Below are 22501 nucleotides of genomic sequence, written 5' to 3' on the forward strand. Positions count from 1 at the left end.
AGGAGGAGCGGGCGGGCAAGAGGATGGCGAGCCCGCTTTCGCATCCTCGCGCACGTGACCGCCGGGAGGGGCGAGCGGGGGACTGGGCCCTGTGGCTACCCAGCAAGTGCTCTGCAAGGTGATGCTGGTGCCCAGGCGTTTAGCTAGGCGGAGATTAACAGGAAAGAGTTGCGGGCCCTTAATCTTTACCGAGGCAGCAGGAAAATGTACAGAGTGGAATAAAATTCCTTCCACTTGACACCGAGGTAGAAAAAGGTGGCACATTAGTTTCCTTCTAAAGCAATCAGACAACCGTGGTTCAAAAGCCAGGCTCCTTTAACGGAACACTCTCTCTGTCCCTTGGCCCACTTACAAGATAAACTGATATTCTCCAGACTTTTCTTTTTCTGCTTGAATGAGAATTTCTTTCTTCATCATAAATTATTCCTAATTACACCTTTTCTATTTGTAACCTATACTTTCCATGTGTTTGGAGGTTTTTGAAATTTGTTTTGTTTTTTAATGTCTTGCTAGATATGGTGGCTCACACCTTTAATTTTTAGCACTCAGGAGGTAGAGGCAGGTAAGTATTAGTAATTTGAAGTCAACTTGTTCTACATAGGGAGTTCTAGGACAACCAGGGGCTATAGAGAAAGACTCAAAACAAACAAACAATCAAACAAACAAATAAAAGTCTTAACTTAATAAATATTGAACTAGGGGTTCTCTGTGCGTTTTAATCAGGAGCTTATAATAAGTAAAATAGAATCCCTTCGTTCCAAATACTTACTACCTGTTAGGGCAAGGCAATAAATATATAAGCAAAATATAGTCCACAGTGGCGGTTGCAACTGAAGAAGCAGTACAGGCATTTAGAGCTTACACAGAGTTGAAAGAAATTAAAGTCTGTGAAAGACACCAGGGAAGGAAATCTGCACAAAATAAAAATTCACACAGAAATAGTAGATACCAGGTCATCGAAAAACTGGAAGTGTGTGTGTGTGTGTGTGTGTGTGTGAGAGAGAGAGAGAGAGAGAGAGAGAGAGAGAGAGAGAGAGAGAGATAAAAGCACAATGTATTGGGAAAGTTTAAGCTGGGAAAGCAGTTACCAGCGGGCTTATCCTTTTCTACGGTGAAATGAGTGCAGACTATTAAACTGTTTAAAAATAACTAGCAGACACTTGTGCTTACTGTGTGGGGCACTGTTCTGGCATCTCACAGATGGCAAATGCAGCAACCTTGGATGCTATAAAAGCAAGCAGAAACCTACACTAAAGACCATTCTAGAGGTTGATTGGGAGAGAGATACCTACCAACCATGCTTTTTATTTTCTTTTTTTGAGGGTCACTTTGCTATCAGCATGAAAGACAGATTGGAGAAGGGAAGGCAGGGAAGAGAGATGGACACATTTGAGACATTTGTGATAAAACAAAATCAAATAACAAAAAATGAGAAGTGACAAAATGCATGATCCTAAAAACAAAGGGAAAGACAGGGAAAATTGGTATTTAAGGTTGGAGTCAGCAGAGATAGATGGTTGATGGAAGTTGATGGGGACGAGGTAGGCTATGTCTGACTGGAGGTCTCAGCTGCCAGACTGAGATCTTAGGTGGCTTATGACATTATCAAGATCAGCTGTCGGAACTGATAGAGCTACACTGAAGGATAAATAAAGGATAAATGAAGGATAAATAAAGGATAGAGCTACACTGAAGGGCCTCAGCTTTAACAGACTGGATTGGTTTGTATTTGGAGTGCACGAGGGAAGTTCTACCCATAATCTGTCTCATCTGGCTGGACAGCACTCCTCACTTTTTAAAGCTGGCAGAACATTTGAGCTGCCTTTTTTCTCCCTGCCCTTCTCATTCTTAAGGTTGTCCCTCCCAATGTTCCCATCTTTGTGGAGACAACAGGCTAGTTGCTCAGTGGTGGAGAATGACTGTGGTCAAGAATATAAAAATGTTCATATCAAGTAAAATAACAGGGATTTACAAACATTCTCTCCCTGTTCTCAGAGCTGCTCTGGATAGTAGCTCTGAAGGTGGTGGTAGCACAGGCCTTTAATCCCAGCAGGAGGCAGGGGCAAGAGATCTCTGTGAGTTCCAGGGCAGCCTGGTCTACAGAGAGAGCTACAGGAGTGCCAGGGCTACATAGAGAAACCCTGTCTGGAAACAAACAAACAAACCAGAATCTGAAGTGTATCTTACACAGTGACTTTACCCTAAAGTAAGTAAATGCGTATTCCTTTACCAGACTTTTACTGTAGGGCCAAGATTTCTAGTCTCTAACCACAAAAGCCAAATTATAATGCACTACATGTTTTATAGCTTGTTACCACTGAGTCGTTTCTCCAGCTCCTGTTAGCTGATGCTGACTATGTGACTCGGACATAGGCCCTTTTCAATAAACAGTCTCTGATTTGCAAGACTCTTCTTTAGATTAAAAAAAAAAAGGGCTTATGAGAAGGTCAATCTAAGACAACGGTATTTAAAATGGCAATAATGTCAGCAATGTCCCAGTAAACGTTATAAATGCTCCATTTTAGCAAATATTTTAGTATCCGATCATTTCTAAAACGTCATGACCTGGGTGTGTTACTTTCCTGACACTTGAGTTCTGTGACTATCAGGACAGGAAACCCAAAACTGTACGCATTAATGTGGTTTCAATGTGTTGCACTGAACAATATATGCATCCAGCTTCCTGTTTCCATCTCCTCAAACATCTGTGAGGAGACTGATATACTACAGTAGCACTCTTGAAGCATCTTCCTAAAAAATTTGTTTAGGATTCTTATCTGTGTGGAGCTTTCTTGCCTGAAGTTCGAGGGGTCAGCAATGTGTCAGATCCTGTGGCACATGCCTTCTTTACCAGATAAGGGTCTTGACATTGATCACCAACCTCATAGCAGGGCATTTGAAATATAGGAGCTGTATGGATTTGGGTATTAGGAATGTTTTATTCCACTGGAATTAGAGATACATAAAGAGGTAAGTGTTGAGGGTGCTTTTGTGCACTGTATTCCTATGCTGATTTCTGGGTAAAGTCTGGACTTGGCATTGTCCAAGTATGTCATATGTCTAGTATGAAACATGAGGACACAGATGAAGGAGGTCAGGGCAAGACCAGGATGGCAGGCAATGGGACACATGGCTTGATAGTATGTAAAAATAATTATAAAAGACACAGAATCCAGGTATTTTATTTATAAGCTGTGAGCCTAGATTGGGCAGATGTTGGGCTATTCTAACTTACATCCCAGCTATATGTCCCTTGTTACTCGATGTTTCTCCTGATCGTGTCATGGTCCATCTCTTCTCATGGTGGCAGCCTCCTCTCTCCCTGTTCCTTCTTCTTCCCCTCTCTTCTTGCAACCCCCAGCCAGGTAACCAAAAACCCACCTACCACCCAATCACAGGCTTTAGCCTTCTACTGACCAATTAACTTGGGGGTCAAGGTTATATAGCACCACTTGGTGTACGAAAGTATCTCCTCTAAAGAAGCAACCAGATCCTGGGGGCAAGTATTTAGTATTTGAATACATAGCAGCACCAGACCAACTCCAAACAATGTAGGCTGGGAAACAGGTCAGGCCAGCACAGTTGGGTTAAGATAGATCAGAATCGTCCCAGCTTAGTGCCTGAAGCTTTTCGTAACGATAACAGGTCTTCATGTCATTGTTCAGAGCAAGGGCAGTTGTAGGAAAGCCATACTTTTACATTTGGTATCCAGTGTGTTAAGCACAGAATGCAAATATGACAAATCCAAGCTTAGAGCTGGAGTAAGGTCTGACACAGGAGCCAGATCAAAAAGCCAGGCACAAAATCCACCACTTTGGGTGTGAGAAAAACGCCTCTCCCCTCTGAGCCTGAGAGCTGGGATGGAACAGAGAGCACGAGGTTTGAACTGGGCATCAAAAGCCAGGAAAGAAAGAAAGAAAGAAAGAAAGAAAGAAAGAAAGAAAGAAAGAAAGAAAGAAAGAAAGAAAGAAAGAAAGAAAGAAAGAAAGAAAGAAAGAAAACAAACCACAGATGGGCGTGGTGGTGCACGCCTTTAATCCCAGCACTCGGAAGGCAGAGGCAGGCAGATTTCTGAGATGAAGGCCAGCCTGGTCTACAGAGTGAGTTCCACGACAGCCAGGGCTATACAGAGAAACCCTGTCTAAAAAAAAAAAAAAAAAAAACCACACAGAAGAAATCCAAGCACAGACAAACTTCTGATCAAATTAAATATTAAATTTTTCTGAATACATGCTGAAGAAAGAGACTAGGTATAATATATATATATATATAGGCATATAGGCAGACATAGATTGAAATTAATAAAAAAGAGAATTAAGTAAAATTAAAAAGAATAAGACACGTAAGGATGAAAATAACAATAAAGCAGTATTGGACCGTGTATAATACTATTTTAGATGGCTTAGAAACAAAAGATGAAAAGATCGACTTAACTGGAATTCGCTCATACATTTACAGGTAAATGTATATTATTTAAAGCAACCCGATGAAGTAAAAATTGTAAGGTTCAATGCTATAAAAATTGAAGAGCATTGGGTTATAAATGAAGATTCTTATCTTTCTAGCAAATTTTTATTTACCCTAAGAACTTCTATTTTCTTGGTGAATTTCATTGTACAAAGCAATGGGTTGCACAATGATGTTTCTCAAGTGTATCCATCGAGTACTATGAATACACCCCATGCTAACCTCTCCTCACCCTCCCTTCCCGCTATTTGCCTTTTTTTCCCCCCTTAAACATTCATGTTGCTTTCTGTATGTGTGCTATGGTCAACAGATGAGGGAAACCATGCTGATTCTGATTTTACTCAAATTTGATAATCTCATCCACTTCCTGAAAAAAATAGCAATTTTTATTGCAGAATAAAGTCCTACTATAAATACATATTTCACTTATCCATCCATCCATCAATGAACTCCTAGACCGATCCCCTAGCTTGGCTATTGTGAACAGTATTGAATAGTGCCACAATAAACATGGATGATCAACTGTATTCAGTGTGTTTAGCTTTCCAGGACTGCTAGAGCTGGAGCATTTGATAGTTCTATTTTTCCATTATCGTGGGCCCTCCAGACCGATTTCCATGGGAGCTACCTTGTTTTGCATTGAGAGAACACCCACTAGGAGTTCCTATTCCACACAGACCACCCAGCACTTGTTTGCTTCATAAACAATTGCCCCTCGGACTAGGTTAAAATCAAATCTCAATGTAGTTTTGATTTACATTTCCTGGCGGCTAAAATTGAACATTTTTTCATGTATTTAGTGGCCATTTATGTTCCATCTTTTCAGAAATGCCTGAGTCTTTTAATTGCTTGCTGAAATGACTGGATGGTTTAGCTTTGTGGAGTTTAGTTTTCTGAGTTCTTTACAGCATCTAGATATTAGTGGTGTGCACGCTGCAAAGCAGACTGAGACATTCACCTGTTCCATAGTTAGCCTCTTTTTTCTGCTGTTTCCTTTGATGTGCAGATGCCTTTCAATTTCACATAATCTCACCGACTGATTCCCGATATTATTTCAAGGCTCTGAAATGCTAAGAATGTATCTCCTTCAGAAGAATGTGTCTTAACACCAGGCTCCCTTTGCCTTTTGTTTGTTGGTTCCCTTCCTTTAGATAACTAGTACCCTTACATTTTTGAACTTGTAGGGAGCTGTGTCACCACCCTGAAGTCACTGTTTGATGCAGTGTCGCTGGTTCCCATAATTAAGAAACATGAGCTCACAGGAGAGGATAGAATCCACACTGGAAGCTGGCACCATACGTTCAAGTTTATTGTACAGTCACAAGTTACACATTGGAAACAAAGCAGAACATGGTACCTGCTTTTACTAACTCAAAACAAGTTAGCAAATGACAGATTTCAGGAGAGACTCATTTTATGTCTCACCCAATGTGGGTGATCACGAGAGAAGCCAAAAACAAAAACTATCTTCCAGGTTACTTAGCGAGCAAAAGAATTTAATACACACAGCTTCCAAGTTACCTTAATATACTGAAAGTGTTTTAAAACTGGTAAGGAATAGTTCATCTTCCACCTAAAATAAAATGCAGATTGGATGGTTTAGAGGTAAAAACAAACAAAAAAACAAAGAAAAAGCAAAAAACAAAAAATTTTCACCTATATATCTACAACTACAGCAGAGTTGTTCTTTTCTGCTAACAAAAAAATACTAATAAATTTCAGATTAAGATTACTAAATAGTGACTTATATTTAAGTTTCGTTACATTGTTATATTGCACTTGAGAACAATGACAACAGAATTCAAAGATTCAGTACCTCACAGGAAGTCCATGACATATCAGAAATTATAATGAATGCCAGTGTATACTGCAGATGGCATAGCCACAGGTTCATGGTTCAAATAAAAGGACCAAGTCCAAAGAAACCTTTTACAAATTACTAGACATCAAGCAATTGTATTTGTCTTTTTAGATCCCATAATACATTTCGGTCATCTCCCCTTACTCATCAAATTAAATGTACAAGCCAGCTATGAGTAAGAACAAGGTGACACTGAGATAGGCAATGGCCACACACAGAGACTCTAGAACAACTTCCTTTCCTTCTCCTTGAGGCTCTCCCCAGAATTCTCTCACATGGGGACAGATGCTACCTTAGTCCTGTTGCCCTACAAGAACCAGTTGCTCTACCAATTTTACTTTGCCACCAAATTCCCTCCTCAGGGTTAGACTCACTACAGAAACTCTCACTGTTCTCATAAGGCGGCAGCAAACTCTTGTCTGCTCTTAGTGACTTTCCTCATTATATAAATAATGTATTCATGAGGATTTACTATTAATAAGTAATATTGTAAGACAGGTAGCTTTAAGAAAATATTTTGACTGTTTCACCTTCCATAGTCATTCAGAACACAATCAGAATTATGATGATAATTAAACGTTAAAGGGGGGAAGTAACCCTCACACAGATGTTTTAAAGTATCAACTCTAAAATAAATATCTCTATAAGAAGCCAGTATCCACATTAATATTCCTCACATGTGTCAAGTGTCCTCTGGATCAATCAATTTCTTTAATTAACCTATATTATGAAAATTTTATGCTTGGAAATAAATGTTAATTATTGGTAAATTACAAATATGAATCTAAAATAATCTCTTGCTATTTTGTTGACTACATGCCTATGCTGTTATGAGATAAAGAGAATCTCAACATTTTTTCAGAGCGTTAACTCTCAAATTACAGCTCCTAAGTTACAGAGATACAAATTTATATTTTTTAAAAGAAAATCCAACTATTGTTGAAAACTACACATCATGTTAATTTCCAATTACAAATATCTTTCAATCTCTAACAGAAAGTTATTCCTTGGCATAGAAGCCATAATAGGAATAACTGTAAAAATCAATATTGACCCTATTGCCAAAGAATGAATTTCATTGATTTTCAGGAATGACAACTATTATGTTGAAAGACAAAGAAGATAAAAGTTTGTATAGGCCAACTTAGTGACTGTGTGGTAGTCCTAAGTAGCTTAGAGACACTTGTCCCTAAGACAAAAAATGTTTCTTAAAAGAATTTAAATTTATTGGTTTAAAAAAAATAATTATTGCATATATGATTATGATCTTTCAAGCCAAAACTCATTAACTTAAAATTTTATTAAAGCTAAATATAGGGTCCTGTCTATATTCTAATTTGTACAACTCACATAAAATGTGCTTCATGTTATGAAAATATATTCTCCGAATTAGCTCATCCATATGCACATGGAATTAGCCTAAGATACGGTGAGACAAACTTCAATTACTTTTAAAATGTAGAAAAATATTCAATTATTTAAGAGAAATATTTTTCATTGCTTAATGAGGACAGCATTTTAAAAAGCTATTAAAATTCTCAACTTCCAATGCATAACATGATGTAATTGCACAAAAATAGAGCTATAATTGATAGTTATCCCGGGGCCTTGAGGAACTGTGAATAAATCACCACCACTTAAGACTGTACCGTGCTTCCTCTGCTGCCTCTATTAAAGTCCCAGAAAGGTAATTTAATTTAAAAATGTAAGACAGAAGGTTTAAGGAACAAGAACTGCTTACAAAAACACCTTCATAGCATTCTTTCTGACAGTGGAGGCAGGTTTTATAGATCGCCTTGCTTAACCTGAGGTTCTACCATGCTATTGCTAGAAACCATCCCATGAGCCACCTTTGGAATGTTGGTCCCAGGCATCTCTCGTGGGGTAAGGGTGCGAGATCCAGGTTCCTATAGGTTATGAAGACAGTCTTGAGCCATTCTCAGTTTTGGAAGTGGAAGGAAAATATGAGGACAGGAGGAAAATAAATTACTAACAATTAAACACTCCGGTCCAATTAAAGAACATCTTTTTGATGAGCAGTTAGAGTAGAGACCTATGGAGAGTCTCTCAGGCTTTTCCACATTGCAGGCAGCCAAACAAAGGGAATAGATGTACTTCAGAAACCACTTCCAACTCTGAGGGCTTCAGTCAGCAGCAGCTGAGACCACACTATTACTTAACGGGTATTTTTAATTATAAAATTTTCTGCAGGAAACGACTTAAAGGATTTAATGTAGAGTTTAAATTACAAAAGTTAAAATACAACAAGACACAATGCAGACTACACATAAATAAAAACCTAATTTTCATATAAAAATACTGTACCATTGTTAATACAGGAAACTACTGGTTTTCCTCCCAGTGTGCAGGATTAAACCCAGGGAGTTGCACATGCTTCGAAGTGAGCTATAGTCCCAGGAAAGAATTTTGATGGTATCGTGGTATTTAAAAGTTCTACTGTGTAAATGATATTAAAATCTAAGTGCATGCAATTGCAAAGTCTTCAGTAGCTTATGAACTCAACTGTAGTGTAATGTGTACCTGTTCTAAGTACCTGTGCAAACTGACTGATGCTAAGGTCTAAATTTGAACTGCTTTACAATCCTAATTGCCCTAACGTAACGTCAAAGAGAGAAACCCCACACAGTCAATCAGAAACAGTAACTGAAGAGGTACTATGCTATATAACGTGCTAACTCAGGTGCTGTCTGTCTTATGTACACTGAACAAAGATAATCATTTGGAATCCCATCCTTAAATCCCTAAGAACACACGTTAGTGTAGGTGAAGTAAATGTAACCTGAACTTATTTATAAAGAGAAGTCGACAAATATCCATTTCAATTTTGTGGATAAATTGAGACTGCTGGGTGCTCTCAGCAATACAGTCCTGGGATTTCACTCTTCACGAGAGATGTTTAAATCTACCACCAAGGTGGTAAATTTGGAGCGGACAGAAGTGGCACCACTTAAGAAGCACGGTTAGGTTTCAGAGTTTCCTTCGCCATTCTCATGAGGCTGAAGCTGTTCTCTTTCTTGCTCTTCTTGAGGTGGTCGGACACGTTTGAAAAAGCCCATCTGCCAGTTAAAGAAAAAGCATAGTTCTCACTAAGTAACAGATCGCTGAAAATATGACTGACTCTATTATCACCTCGAAAATTCAAATGGCGTTTTTGTTTAGTATCCCATCCTGAAATAAGGCAGCAGCACTGTGGGTCCTTTTCTCCTTTTCTTTACTCCCTTCATCCTGTCCCTTCTTCTCTTCTCTTATTCTATCCCCCTACCCCCTTCAACGCCCATTACTTACCCTGTACATTACAAATACCAACACAGCCAGTAGGAGCAGCCCTGCGAGAACTGCCAAGATGATCACCCACACAGGCACTGGCATGGGCGCCGGCTGAATGCCCCAGGTGATGTTAGTGGTGACCTGTTGCAGAAAACACACTGAGTCTTAAATAGCTCACTGGCCTAGTCAGTGAGTACTCGACTTTCTTTGAATAATAAATTTAGTGGTAGTCACACCATGTTCTTTTTCTCATACAATCATTTAGTGAGTGCACGTTAGGCATCCATAGCACATATGTGTGCGCACGCGCACACACACACAAAAGAGCACACACAAGACTCTGACAATAGGTTGACATCAGATTTAAATTGAAATGACTAGTAAATTACCCAATACAGATCATGACAGCTGATCCTATTTTCAATACTTAGATATCTTCAAAATATGTTTACTTAGCAGTAGTTAGTTAGTAGTTTCCAACCTTATAATTGTGGGGAGAAAGTAACCCCAAAATATCCCCTGACAAATTTGGTATACAGTTAAAAAACCCTGTTACACAGCACCAAGTGCTGAAGAAAAAGGGCCACCTCTACTAATTCTAGGACAATGAAGTACAGGAATACCAAGGGACAAGAGCCTGGGTCAGTGAGATGACTCGTCAGCTAAAGGCCCTGGTCACCACACCTGATATCCAAGGTCCAATCCTCACGTCCCAGAATCAGTTCTGAAAAGCTGTTCTCTGACCTCCACACTGTGATACGTGACCCTCCTCAGCAACAACAAATGTAATTTAAAAAAAGAAAGAGAATGCTTTCGATTCTAAAATCTATAATCCTCTCCAATAACTTATATTTTCACTTGTTATAGTTAAACTTCCATTAAAATCACTAAGGTGTTTGCATTGCAGGTATCCCTGCTCTGAAGCCGGTGACTTACTAGTGTAGAGTTGAAGAGATCCTCAATTGGCAGGTTCTTGTAAGGGAATTCTATGATATTAAAGGAAGCGGATGACTTCAGGGAATAGGAATGGTTCTGGTTTTCCTTCTGCACAGAAATAACAAGTGGATGGTTTCTTAGATAGCCAGCCTTATAATTCTTTGAAAAATGTACACATCTGCTGGTACATCTGTCTGCTTACGTTCATGAACGTCTCGGTCCACAGCAGGGATTTCACGTACAGGATTGCGCTCTTGCCTCTATCCAGTCGACCAACCTGGCAGGTGATCTGCAAGCACTTAGCGATTCCACAGCCCTGCCAGAACAGACCATTTCCTTACACAGGAGATCACACTGGCATTTGTAACGTTTGAACATTAAGCATCCTTACGTGAAGGCCAAAGAGAAACTATAGATTCTCTGTCTTCTAGGCATAACGCTTAACAAAGAAGACAACAGCTAGCTCTGGGCTTTTCTTTTTAATTCTCATATATTATGCCTGACCACAGCTTCCCCTCCCGCTGCTCCCCCCCAGCCCTCCCCACCATCTTCCCTGGCCCCAAGATCCACTCCTTTCTGGTTCCCTTCAGGAAAGAGCAGGCCTCCTTTGTTTTATTTTGTTTCTTTCTTTGTATGTTTTGAGACAGGGTCTTGGAACACAGCCTTGGCTTTCCTAGAACTTACTGCACAGATTAAGTAGAGGCCTTGATCTCACATCTGCCTACCCATGCCTGCCCAGCACTGGCATTAAAGGTACATGCACCACACCTGGCAAAAGCATTGTTTCATAGTGTAATTTATTCTAGGAACATAAAGCCTAATATGGAAGAGTTCGGTTTTATGACAACAACTAAACATTCTCTAGGCAAACCCTGAATATGGTCATTTTAAGACATCGGATCACAGTAATTCTGTAGAAAAGCAAAGAAAGCAGTGAATCTTTAATTATTATTCTGTGTGAGACCTGTAGAAAGAAAATCACACGCTGATGACACCTGCCATAATTAGTGTTTTCATCAGGAACTTGAACGTCGGCAGCTAAGAGAAATAATATCCACCATCTTTCATGTGCTGGTCACATTGCACTACGCCACACGCATGCACCACAGAGCACGCTGTCCAGTTAATGGCCTCAGCAGCTGAGGATCAGGAAGAGAAGTGAGCTCCCTCCACCTGATAAAGGGCATCCTTGACAGAAGCACAACTAAATCTACACTTAACAGAAGACCACAAACAAGGCAAGGGGTCTGGACAAGCTGCTTCTAGTCTGCTGCACGGTCTAGCCAGTGTGGTCCAGTAGCAACGTAATAAACACATAAAACAAAGCCATCTCTCAGAAGATGAAAAGACCTTATGTTTTAAAAACCAAACCAAAACAACAACAAAATCCAAGCAAGCTACACTAAAACTAATAAAGACCTAATAAACAAGAACAGACCAACAACAGAGCACAGTTCCTACAAATTCAACATACAAATATGACTTGTTGGTTGCACACTAGCAACAATGGCTAAAAGAACAACAACAAGAAAAAAATCAAGAGCAAAGCTAATACCTTGAAAACTAAAAGCTTTTTTATGAAAACCCTGAAAGGAACTGAAATATTGTTGAAAGGAGTCAAAGATAACCTAACTGGGCAGCCCGTGTTCTAGGATGCAAGAGTTCTCCAATCAGGGTTAGACCCACAAACTGCTAGTGGGATGCAAGTAGCCCTAAGAAGTGTATATACTTAACCTAAAGTACATAAGGAATTGCTAAAAATGCCAAACATCAAAAATAAGCTTTGAAGCGAAGAAAATAAGCCAAATACATTGATACAAGCTTGCAATCTCAGTACTCCAGAAGCTGAGGCGGGAGGATCAGTAGAAGTTCCTACTTGAGCTACAGTGAGAATGGTCTATGTTTGAAACAAGAAAGAACAAAGAAGAAAGGAAAGGTGGGAGGAACAAAAAAAGGGAGGAAGAAAGGAAAGAAGAAGGAAGGAAGGAAGGAAGGAAGGAAGGAAGGAAGGAAGGAAGGAGGATTTCAAAATTTGCTGCAGAGCTATAGTAATAAAAATGATTTGTTATCATCAAGACTGCACATATAAATCAATAGAATAGAATTATGCAAGAAGTAGAGGGTGGATCAGTCAGTAATGTACCTGCTAGGCAAGTGTAAGGAGCTAAGTTCTGATTCTCAGCACCCACAGAACAAAAGCAAAGCCTAGAAACACCCACCAGTAATCCTACTGCTAGGGAGGAAGAAACAGGACACTCCCTGAGGCTGGCTAGCCAGCTAGTCTAGCCCATCAGTGAAGTCCAGGTTCGGTGACAGACCCTGTCTCTACAGAATGGACTAGGAGAAAACCTTCAGTCTGAAGAAGTTAACTAGATACAAGGAAGCTAGGAATTGGTCTACTGCAAGATCCAGCTGTACCACTCTTGGGCATACACCCAAAGGGCGCTACATCACACTACAGAGATCTTTCCTCATCCATGCTTGTTGCTGCTCTCTTTGTAACAGGGTATTGGCAAGGCTCTTGGTTGTTCGCCACAACCTAATGGTAAAGCCCTATTGAGAGGACAACACTTATTTAAGTCATCTAACATGGGAAAGTCGAGTTGGTGCCTAACTAGAAGTTCCAGCGCTACTGACTAACTTAACCTTCATGGGACGGGAAAAGGTACCCTGCATGCTGCTGGTGGAGAAATGTCATCATCCACATCACCCAGCTACAAACCCTGCGACCGACTACAGTGACCTGTCACCAGGACAGACTGGTGCGTGGAGGCACAAATGTTATGTGAGTAACCAACAGCTGTCTTTAAATTAGGATTCCATAAGATGGAACCCACATCTGACGCTAGAAATGTGGCTAAGGGCCTGAGATTCGATAAGCTAGGTCAGGGACAAGGGGAAAACCTAGCACTATTATTCTGTTCAAAGAATATACCGATAAAATGACTCCTAGTGACATGCTATTATATGTTCCCATAGAACAGTGCCTAATTTTCATGAATATTTACTTTTTAGTTATGTGTACCTGTCTAGGAGGGTCTGAACATGGATATAAGTGTCCTCTGAAAGCGGAAAAAGTTACTCCCTCTGGAGCTGTGGTTACAGTTGTGAGTTGCCTGTGTGGGTACTGGGAACCAGACTCGGGTCCTCTACAAGAGCAGCTGGTGCTCTTAACCACTGAGCTATCTTTCCTGTGATTTTTCTGAGTCAACTCAGAAACTCCAGTAGTGACCTGTCAGTGACCCACACATCAAAGAACCCCTACAGGTTCTGTGGTAAATAGACACTAGGGGAGATAAGGGCATAAAGTCAGCGGCCGAGGTTGGTAAAAGTCAACGGAAAGTGGTGTGGGTCACCCTGTGAAGGAACGGAGTTGGTGCACATGGGTTAGGATGAGTAGGTGCTTTACAAAATAGATGGGGCTGAAATTTACTGAAATGCAGGATGTAGGAGCTGAGAGACACAGAGGAAGGACTTGGAGAAAGGGGTTTGTATTCACTCCCTGTAGATCAGTGTGGAAAGACAAATGCTGGGAAAACTCCAGGATGTATTTCTAGATTTGTTATTTTCTGATAGACATTTAAGAGATTTTTTTTTCATCAGAGTAAAAATACAGAGTACTTATTCATTTTTTCCCACTAGAGGAACACGCTGTTCTTAGACAGATGAATGAATCATCAGTTGTCAGGACTTGCTTTTGGAGAATGATCAATGAACTCCTTTTCAGGGGTTGGATATTGAAACCAGGGTCCATCACCCTGGGACCGCATCAGTCTTTAAACTATTGCCCAGACTGGCTGTGACAGACCTGAAAAGAACTACGAAAAAACCCTGGCTCTCCTCCAGGTCAAATCAGAAAAAGCTGACGCATGGTTCGAAAGAAATTCTAATCAGCAATTAAGGAGCCTGAAGGTGAGTGTAGAAAACACAAATCTAGAAATTGAGACCGAGGAGAGCAAGGCGGCAGATGGAGAACAAGGAGAGAATAATGCCCTGATGTAGTGATGGAAAGAAAATTCAGTATTTGAATAATGAGCCTTTGACCCCAGGACTCAGTTATATAAAAACAGTGGGTGTGGGCAGAGAAGATGGCTTCACGGGGAAGGTGACTTCGAAGGTTCTCCCTGTCAAGCTGTGTTAAAAGCAAAGAAGTTACTTCTACAAGTTGTCCTCTGGCCTTTACAGACATACCAGACAGGATGTATGTGCCACAAAGAAAAATAATAGCATAATTAAATAAAAAAGGGTTTTAAAAAAATAACAATGCATTTCTATCAAACCGTACAGTCCCTGAATAACCTGACATAATTAAAGTTAAAACACTGAACTAATTATTCCCTTTGCACAGTTTTCATCACTGGGTCTCCAGGTTTCTCCTGCAAAATGCTACTGAAGTGCCAAAGAGGAAGATGAGATCAAAAGTGCCCAGCTGGAAGAGCAGTCGAGGCAGGCAGAATACAAAATGCTTTTATTAAACAGTATATAAAATGGATCAGTTGAGAACTGTCTTTAATGTAACTAGGAAGAAGATCAAGAGGACCACAGATTTTTTAAGCGATCCTGCTGAGGTGTTGGCTGTAGAGTGTCCTGTACCCGTGTATTTTTAGATGCTGATTCTCTGTGCACTGGAGATGGCGCTTACCAAAGTGTGAACATCTCCCTCTCTGAGGGTGAGATCTCGCTTGGTGATGAGATGATTCCTTTCTCCCTGTCCCGCCGCTGCCGCCACTGTGTCATTCTTTTCGGGTGTCTATAAAGACAGACATGGATTACACTGGAGAACGGTGGTTAAACGATAACAGAAAAAAAAAAAAAATCTTACACTGACATTTGGACACTAATACTTAGATATGATTAGCATGCAATCTATGAAAATGTGGTATGGACAGAAAATTTACAACTTACTACTTAATGAACAGGAAAGACAGAAAGTAAAAGATCAACGTCATTAATTGCCCTACAAATGTTGCCTTTTCCTAACCACTGCTTCTCCCGGCATCCCTGGAGGGAAACTGATATCTGTTGAAAGAGCCTGAAGTTCTTCAGCACGTCTGCGATGAGTGTCAGTCAGGAGGCTTGAGTCTGATTTGTTTGGGGTTTTGGAAACAGAGTATTACTATACAGCCCAGACTGGCCTTAAACACAAAACGTAATCCCGGATAACATCAAACTTGTTATGGGATTACAGGCATGTGCCATCAAGTCTGGCTTATTTTATTTGTTTTCTGAACTTTCCTTAGACTGTATGTGATGTAATTTGTTTTGTTTTGTTTTGTTGGTTTTTTGAGACAGGGTTTCATGTGTAGCCTTGGCTGTCCTATAACTTGTAGACCAGGCTGGCTTCAAATTCAGAGATCCACCTGCAGTTGCCTTCTGAATGCTGGGATTAAAGGCATCTGTCATCACTGCCCTGACTGATGTAATATTTTTAGGTAAATATATACTCTAGAACAAAGATCACTATCGCCAAAAGTATATAAAGTCCTATAAAACGGCACTTTCCTAGACTCTGTAAATCAAGTCACAAGTAAAATAGCATATCTTACTCTAAAAACAGAAATTTCAACAATAAAATAGCTTTAAATAGAGTATTACACATTTGACAAACTGATATTGCAATGGGCCATGGTCAGGAATATCTCCTGAGGTTTATTGACCATTCATAAACATAAGGTCCTCAAGAATTTCACAGAATTCTTACCTATTGCATAAATGGGCTAATTTTTAGTGTACTGGTTGTGAACTCAAAAACTTTTTGCAGAGTTCATACATCAAAAGAGTTGTTTTATTTTAAGTTCATTTATATGTTTAGGAAGAAATAAAAGTTATGATAATAAAGAGCTACTTAAAGCACAGTACCTTGATTCTCAAAGGGTTGATCTCTGTATCTGCCGTGCAGTTCATTGGCCCGTCAATGTCGTAATGAAGAATGTACAACAGAGTGTTGTTGTTGTATTTGTAAGGCCACTGGAGATTTAGAATTGCCTTGCTGAATGAACTTGGACCATTGTTTCTCAGCTAATAAGGAAAAGAAAACGTAAGCACCTTGGACCATAATTAGTTCTACAATTCTTCTACAATGTTAGCACTAGAAATCCTATCCAAAATGGGATCTGAACAGCAGCAGGTGCTACTGATAGACTTCAAGCATAACCACTGTACACACAGGCCAAACAGATGCTTATCTCTCAACAGGAAGATCTACAAGGATAAAAATGTATAGAAAGCTGTTAAAGAGTTACTGAATGCTGACTTAATAACCTTCGTAGAAGCAATAAAACTTTGCCTAATTACAGGCATTTCCAGTTTTTAGTCAGAACTTCAGAATTTCATGGGCACACACAAGGGCTATCTTTTACTCAAGTCGATTTTGTGTTCTTTAAACAAATATAGATATTTGTCTATAAAAATGAACTTACAAATAGTACTTCTGCTACATGTTTACATTATGCAAATTGCAAATAAAGATTAAATAGAATTGGTTTTAAAATGTTTAGCCGCTCTCCCCATTGACCCCTTCACTAGCTTTCTATTAGGTCCGATGACTGCAAACCTCGTATATGTGCTGAACAATAGGCCCAACGTCTTCTTCAGTCTCAGGGTTTTCCTTGTACTCCCAATTTGGAATTGGAAGAAAGATATGATCTGGACTTGAAACTCTAAACAATGACAAAAAAAAAAAAAAAACCTACCATGAATATCAAACAGTGCAATCAGTTCATTTTCCTAAATATTCTATACTCAGCTGAATAAAATCAGAGCTAATTTTAAAAAGGCATAAAGGAAAAGCTTACGGATGAACATATGCATAAAAGCCACCGTTGCTAAATCAGCATGCAACAGATGAACTGGTAAGCAAGTGTTGTGAAGGTTCAATCAACATTCTTTAAGATTGCTGTTACCATGCCTTTTCAAAAGACCACCAGAAAGCTACTTGGGACTCTGAAGAACATTCAGGGCCTTATCTCTACATCGTCCACTGCCTTAGTAAAGCAGCAGTAAGCTGGGGTGGCAGGGTGGCTGCCTGCAGAAAGTCCAGCAGCCACATTTCAGAAGCAAGCACAACAACAACGAGATACTCAGCTCGAAATGCACACTTACCCTCTTATCTCCACAGCAGCCAAAACGGCGAGGTCAACCTTGTAAGACACAACTGGACTTACATTGTCAAAAGAATTAGAGCTGAAAAGTAAAGAGAGAAAAAGAAAGATGTTCAGGACTAGATTGGGCACATTTATCATCAAAGCTATGAAAACGAGAACTCAGGGGACCTAAAACTAAACAATTCAAAGCAAAATAGAAACTGAAGCCCTACCGATCGACCAATTATTTTAATTACCATTAATTCAAAGATGGAAAAAAGCTGTATTTCCTAATGTTTAGTTTTGTTTTATAAAGTCAAATTGACAATAAAATCATTTGTATAACTAAATATTGATTTAAGAATTCTATAATGCAGGCATGGAGAGGTGGCTCAGGGCTGATCTTCCAGAGGAGCGGGTTCCATTCCCAGCACCCACATTGCAGTTACACGTGGTAACTCCTAACTGTCTATAGCTCCCGTTCCAGAGGACCTGACACCTTCATGCAGATATCATGCAGGCAAAATACCATTGTACATTTAAAAATTAAAACAAATAAATTTGTGAAAAATCCTATAATGCAGTACTGAAGGCTTAATCTACATTATTCCATCTTTAAAGGGGGGTATGTAATATATTTATAAAGTAAAATAGTTATTTTATCCTAATGGAGTGTTTTCATACCTCTGGATTTTCAAGTCAAACTTCACAGAAGTATCCATCTCTGACTGCTGGTGCACACTGAAACGAAGGCCAGCGAGCAGCTGAGAAGGGAAGAGGTAACAATGGCGGTCAGTATCTTCTCTAAGTTAGAAACATCAAATATGACATCCAAATAAAGAAGTGGGTTCTAAAATACACTTTCATGAGTTTATTGTAAAATTGAACAAAAATAATTACAACTGATTTTCCACTGAAGTCATAATGGAGGCTATGTAACAACGACTAATTTTAATCACGCCTCCCTACGACGATATCAACTGTCTTTCTAAAACTTATGTTTGTTGTTCCAGTGAAAGCAATGCACAATTGAGTATAAGACTTGACATCGCAATCTGACAACTGACTTGAGTTAGGAAGCCAGACGGGAAGCAGAATCTCCCGGTCACACCGCTCTCAGTCCCCTTCCCTCGGGACAACCTAAGGTCCAAGGCAGGAACCTGATCGACTTTAAAGAAAACAACTGAACTACACATATAAGATTGCAAGCTTCTTGGGGTTCACGTAATTGTACGTAAAAAAGACACCTCTGGGTGGGCTGGACTCACATTACAAAGTCTGGAGTCGGCTACTTAGAAAAGCCAGGAACCACCAGACATGGTGGCACACACCTTTAGTCCCAGCAGACCTGTGAGTTGGAGACCAGCCTGGTATACAAGCGAGTTCCAGGACAGAAAACCGCTGCCTTGAAAAAACCAAAATAAACAAAGAAAGAAAGAAGAAGAAGAAAGGAAGAAAACCCAGGAACTGCAAGAGTCATAAGCTAGAAACCAGAGAGGATGGGGAAGCACAGAGCTCCTCTCTAGGACACATCTATCCAGGATGATGGCTGCCTGCCGATGAACGCGTAAGCATGCCATGCTTAGACCATGGCAACAGATGTGCACGTAACTGACATTGCTGTGCATACAGCTCCACCTATAATTTTAGTATCCTAGTTAAAAAAAAAAACAAAAACAGAGCTCTACTAATAATTAAACTCTAAATCAAAACTAACTTAACGGTACTACATTGAGGGCAAGTGAAGCGGCTCAGTGGGTAAAGGCACTTATTACCTGATCTGATGACCTGAGTTCAGTTCCCAGGTCTTATATGGTGGGAGGAGAGAATCAACTTCCAAAAGTTGTCCTCTGACCTCCCCATAGCAAGTGGTCAACTACATGCATGCATATGTAGGCATAATACACACATATACACAAACACAAAATAAGTAATAAATAAAAAAATTTAAATAAAAAAGTAAATAAAATAAAATAAAATAAAGGTACAATCTAGAGCTGCCGTGGCAGTACACAGCAGCCTTGCAATGCAGCATTTAGGGGGCAACAGTGAGAAGAACTTGAGTTTGTGGCTATGCTGAGCTTACAGAGGAAGATCCTACCTTAAAAGCACAAGCAAACAAAACAGGGCAGCATAGACCTCAGTGGTAGGGCATTTTCCAAGCATGTGCAAGGTCCTGGCACACAAAACCAAACAGCAGTAACAATGAAAAACCCAACTTAGTTTGAAGTTACTATAAACAAACCTAGATGGGGGAAAAAACCCATTGTATTCTATTTACAGGGGGAAAAAAATCCATCAAATTCAAATGCCTTACTTGAGTTCCAGCCTTCATCGGGTTTCCAAGGTCGCACACCACCTGCCGAGTTTGGTTTTCTGTCTTAAATGCACAGGACAGTCTTGCTAAGGCCTTTGATAGACAAGAAAGAAAGCGAGAGAGGAGTGGGGTTGGGATGAAAAAAGAAATTAATAGTAGCCAAAAAAGCGGAAACTACAAAGTTCCTACCCAATATTCTGTAGGTATTTAAATTCCTCTTTTAATGAAGCAAATAAATCTATTGAGTAAATAGAGAAAGAAGTCGGAGCTGTGGACCACTGCTGCATGTAAATGTAAAAATGTTGGGCAGACCCCTGGAGGACTAGATTCTGGTCACAGTGCATCTGGCTAGCAATGTGATGGGCAGGCTAGATCTAGCTGACCTCGTTCTTTTCAGATGCGTGGCTGGCAAAGCTAATAATTCTACAATAACATATTATGCAAAGCATGAGGCCTGAAAGGAATTATGTATTAGACTCTATTGTTTAGCAATTTAGTCTTAGATCGAATGGCTAAGCTTGGGCTTCACTAAATACGGCCTGCCTCATTAATGTTAATAAGAGCCGGGAGTGTGCTGTGATTTTCAAAGAGACAGCTTGCTTGCTTGCTTGCTTGCTTGCTTACTTCGTTGTTCCGGACAACCCCGATGAAGTCGGCCTGCGGCGGGATGGAAACGATGAGCTCAGCTTCATAGGCGCCTTCCCCTTGATTCTGCGCCTTCACAGTCAGTGTCAGAGGGTTGTCGTCCCCAATATAGATCTTCTTTTGATCACTGCAAGTTAATTCAAATCCAACAGTGAGAAGAGACTCCATGGGGAGGGAGCCAATCCAGAGGTTAGTCACGTGGCCAACAGCCTTCACTGTCTCGGAATAGGTCACGCACAGCTTCTCCACAGCTCAACAGAAAACAGAAAATAGCACACTGGATGCAAGTCCGGTGCTCCACATTGTGTGACTGAACGCTGGTGGCCCTCACAGAGCATGGCTCTGTACACATACCACCAATGTCACATTCCAGCTGTGTATGTACTTCTAATTCCTTGCTGGCTTTGCTAAAAAGACGAATTATTCTTTTGTCATAATTCTCACAACAGTTTTATCAAGTGGTGAGGACATTCCTCAGTTCAGACCTTGTCCACAGTGAAGTGTATCAAGGCAATTAGTAGGACTCGTGGTACAACCACAGCTGATGGGCATAAACCTGCCAAGCCAGGCCGCTAGTAAAAACACAGTGGGTACTTTTTTAACCATCATATTAATTGCTTTATTGTGAAAAAATTGTTAATTCTCCTTTACTGTAAATAATTCTCCTTATAAACATTAGCATCTTGAATAGAAAGTGTGTTTTTCCGTTTAAATTTCTTATATTTTTCTATTTACACTTTAGGGTACAACTTACCTATTTACAGAAACTTCCAGTTTAGGTTTACAGACATTGTCTTCACCACAGTCAAGTAGAATATGAGCCTTAAAGAAAAACATTTTATTATTTTCGACATGGATACTAGAAACTCATCTTTAAACATGTCAGTATAGGTAATCAAGAATAAGGAGTAAAAATTGGGTGAAATATAATTACTTAGAATTTTGTATTTCTCAAATTAGCTGTTAGCATTTTGGAATAGAGTCTAGTACAAGAAATGAGGGATCCTTTCAAATGTGCTCCTGGCTAACCTACACAAGCAGTGACAAGATAATCAGGGCTCCTCGTTAAGACATTGACCTCTGCTGCTATGCAAATATTAACTAGGGAGGAAAGGGTCAAAATAAGTTTAGCATGTACAAAATATTGGGAAAGAAGCTTTAAAAAAAAGACAAAAGACAAAACAAAACAAAAAAACAAAACAAAAAACCAATCAACCAAACAACCAAAGTCATTAATTAATTAATTAAACCAGAAGAAAACATCAAAAAAATCTAAACTTGCTTTTTCTGGCTCTGGCCAAGGAGATGTGCCATGAAGAACATGTAGAAAAACCCTCAAAAGAGAGGCAATGCAGGAAAAGAGATGTTGGTAGAACACATAGAAGGAACAAAAGCATGAAGGGAAAAGGGAAATAAAGAAAAGGTCATTCTTAGCTTATTTGTTGCTATTTTAATGAGAGCTTATCTCAAAAAAAAAAATAGTAACAATAATGATAAAGATTTCTAAAATAATTCTAAAACTATAGAGAAAAAATAGTCATCAAAATACATAGACACAGGTAAAAAGTTATTTGTAAAGAAAGGACCACATTAAAGCACACATACTAAGAAGCTCAGATATAAAATTAACCAATGGTGCAACATCCATCCACCCCACTAACAACTAGGAACGCAGAACTAACTATGTTCACAAGTCCTTTGCTAGTGGATAGTAAAAAATGGCAGATACACTAAAGTACCAAGGTACAAAACAAAATGTTTGTTAAAATACATAAACTACATATAAACTTTTAAAAATATTTCAATTTGCTTTCTATGTTGTCATATTACAATTCTCAAATTATACCCCCCAAAATAAACACTGCTCAAGAGGTCTTAGAAAGGAAGTCAAAGAAGAAGGGACAA

General features: G+C 39.6%; 1 protein-coding gene across 2 annotated transcripts in view; it reads right to left on the minus strand.

Annotated features, from left to right (window-relative positions):
- Nucleotides 1-5755: 5755 nt before the first annotated feature.
- Itgav (integrin subunit alpha V) overlaps nucleotides 5756-22501 on the minus strand; it is an 83193-nt gene continuing 66447 nt past the window's right edge. For both annotated transcript variants that reach the window (XM_021184294.3, XM_021184288.3), the window contains exons 19-30: nucleotides 21351-21418; nucleotides 20576-20723; nucleotides 19952-20044; nucleotides 18319-18398; nucleotides 17654-17734; nucleotides 17106-17211; nucleotides 16412-16570; nucleotides 15195-15302; nucleotides 10755-10868; nucleotides 10553-10660; nucleotides 9635-9757; nucleotides 5756-9405 (exon numbers count right to left, since the gene is read on the minus strand). In XM_021184294.3, the coding sequence (XP_021039953.1) occupies nucleotides 9310-9405; nucleotides 9635-9757; nucleotides 10553-10660; nucleotides 10755-10868; nucleotides 15195-15302; nucleotides 16412-16570; nucleotides 17106-17211; nucleotides 17654-17734; nucleotides 18319-18398; nucleotides 19952-20044; nucleotides 20576-20723; nucleotides 21351-21418 (1284 nt within the window). In that variant the 3' untranslated portion in view covers nucleotides 5756-9309. The remainder of the gene's footprint in view (nucleotides 9406-9634; nucleotides 9758-10552; nucleotides 10661-10754; nucleotides 10869-15194; nucleotides 15303-16411; nucleotides 16571-17105; nucleotides 17212-17653; nucleotides 17735-18318; nucleotides 18399-19951; nucleotides 20045-20575; nucleotides 20724-21350; nucleotides 21419-22501) is intronic.

The sequence above is a fragment of the Mus caroli genome, unplaced genomic scaffold (assembly GCF_978045245.1).
Source record: "Mus caroli unplaced genomic scaffold, Mus_caroli_1 scaffold_2, whole genome shotgun sequence".
Taxonomy (NCBI): domain Eukaryota; kingdom Metazoa; phylum Chordata; class Mammalia; order Rodentia; family Muridae; genus Mus; species Mus caroli.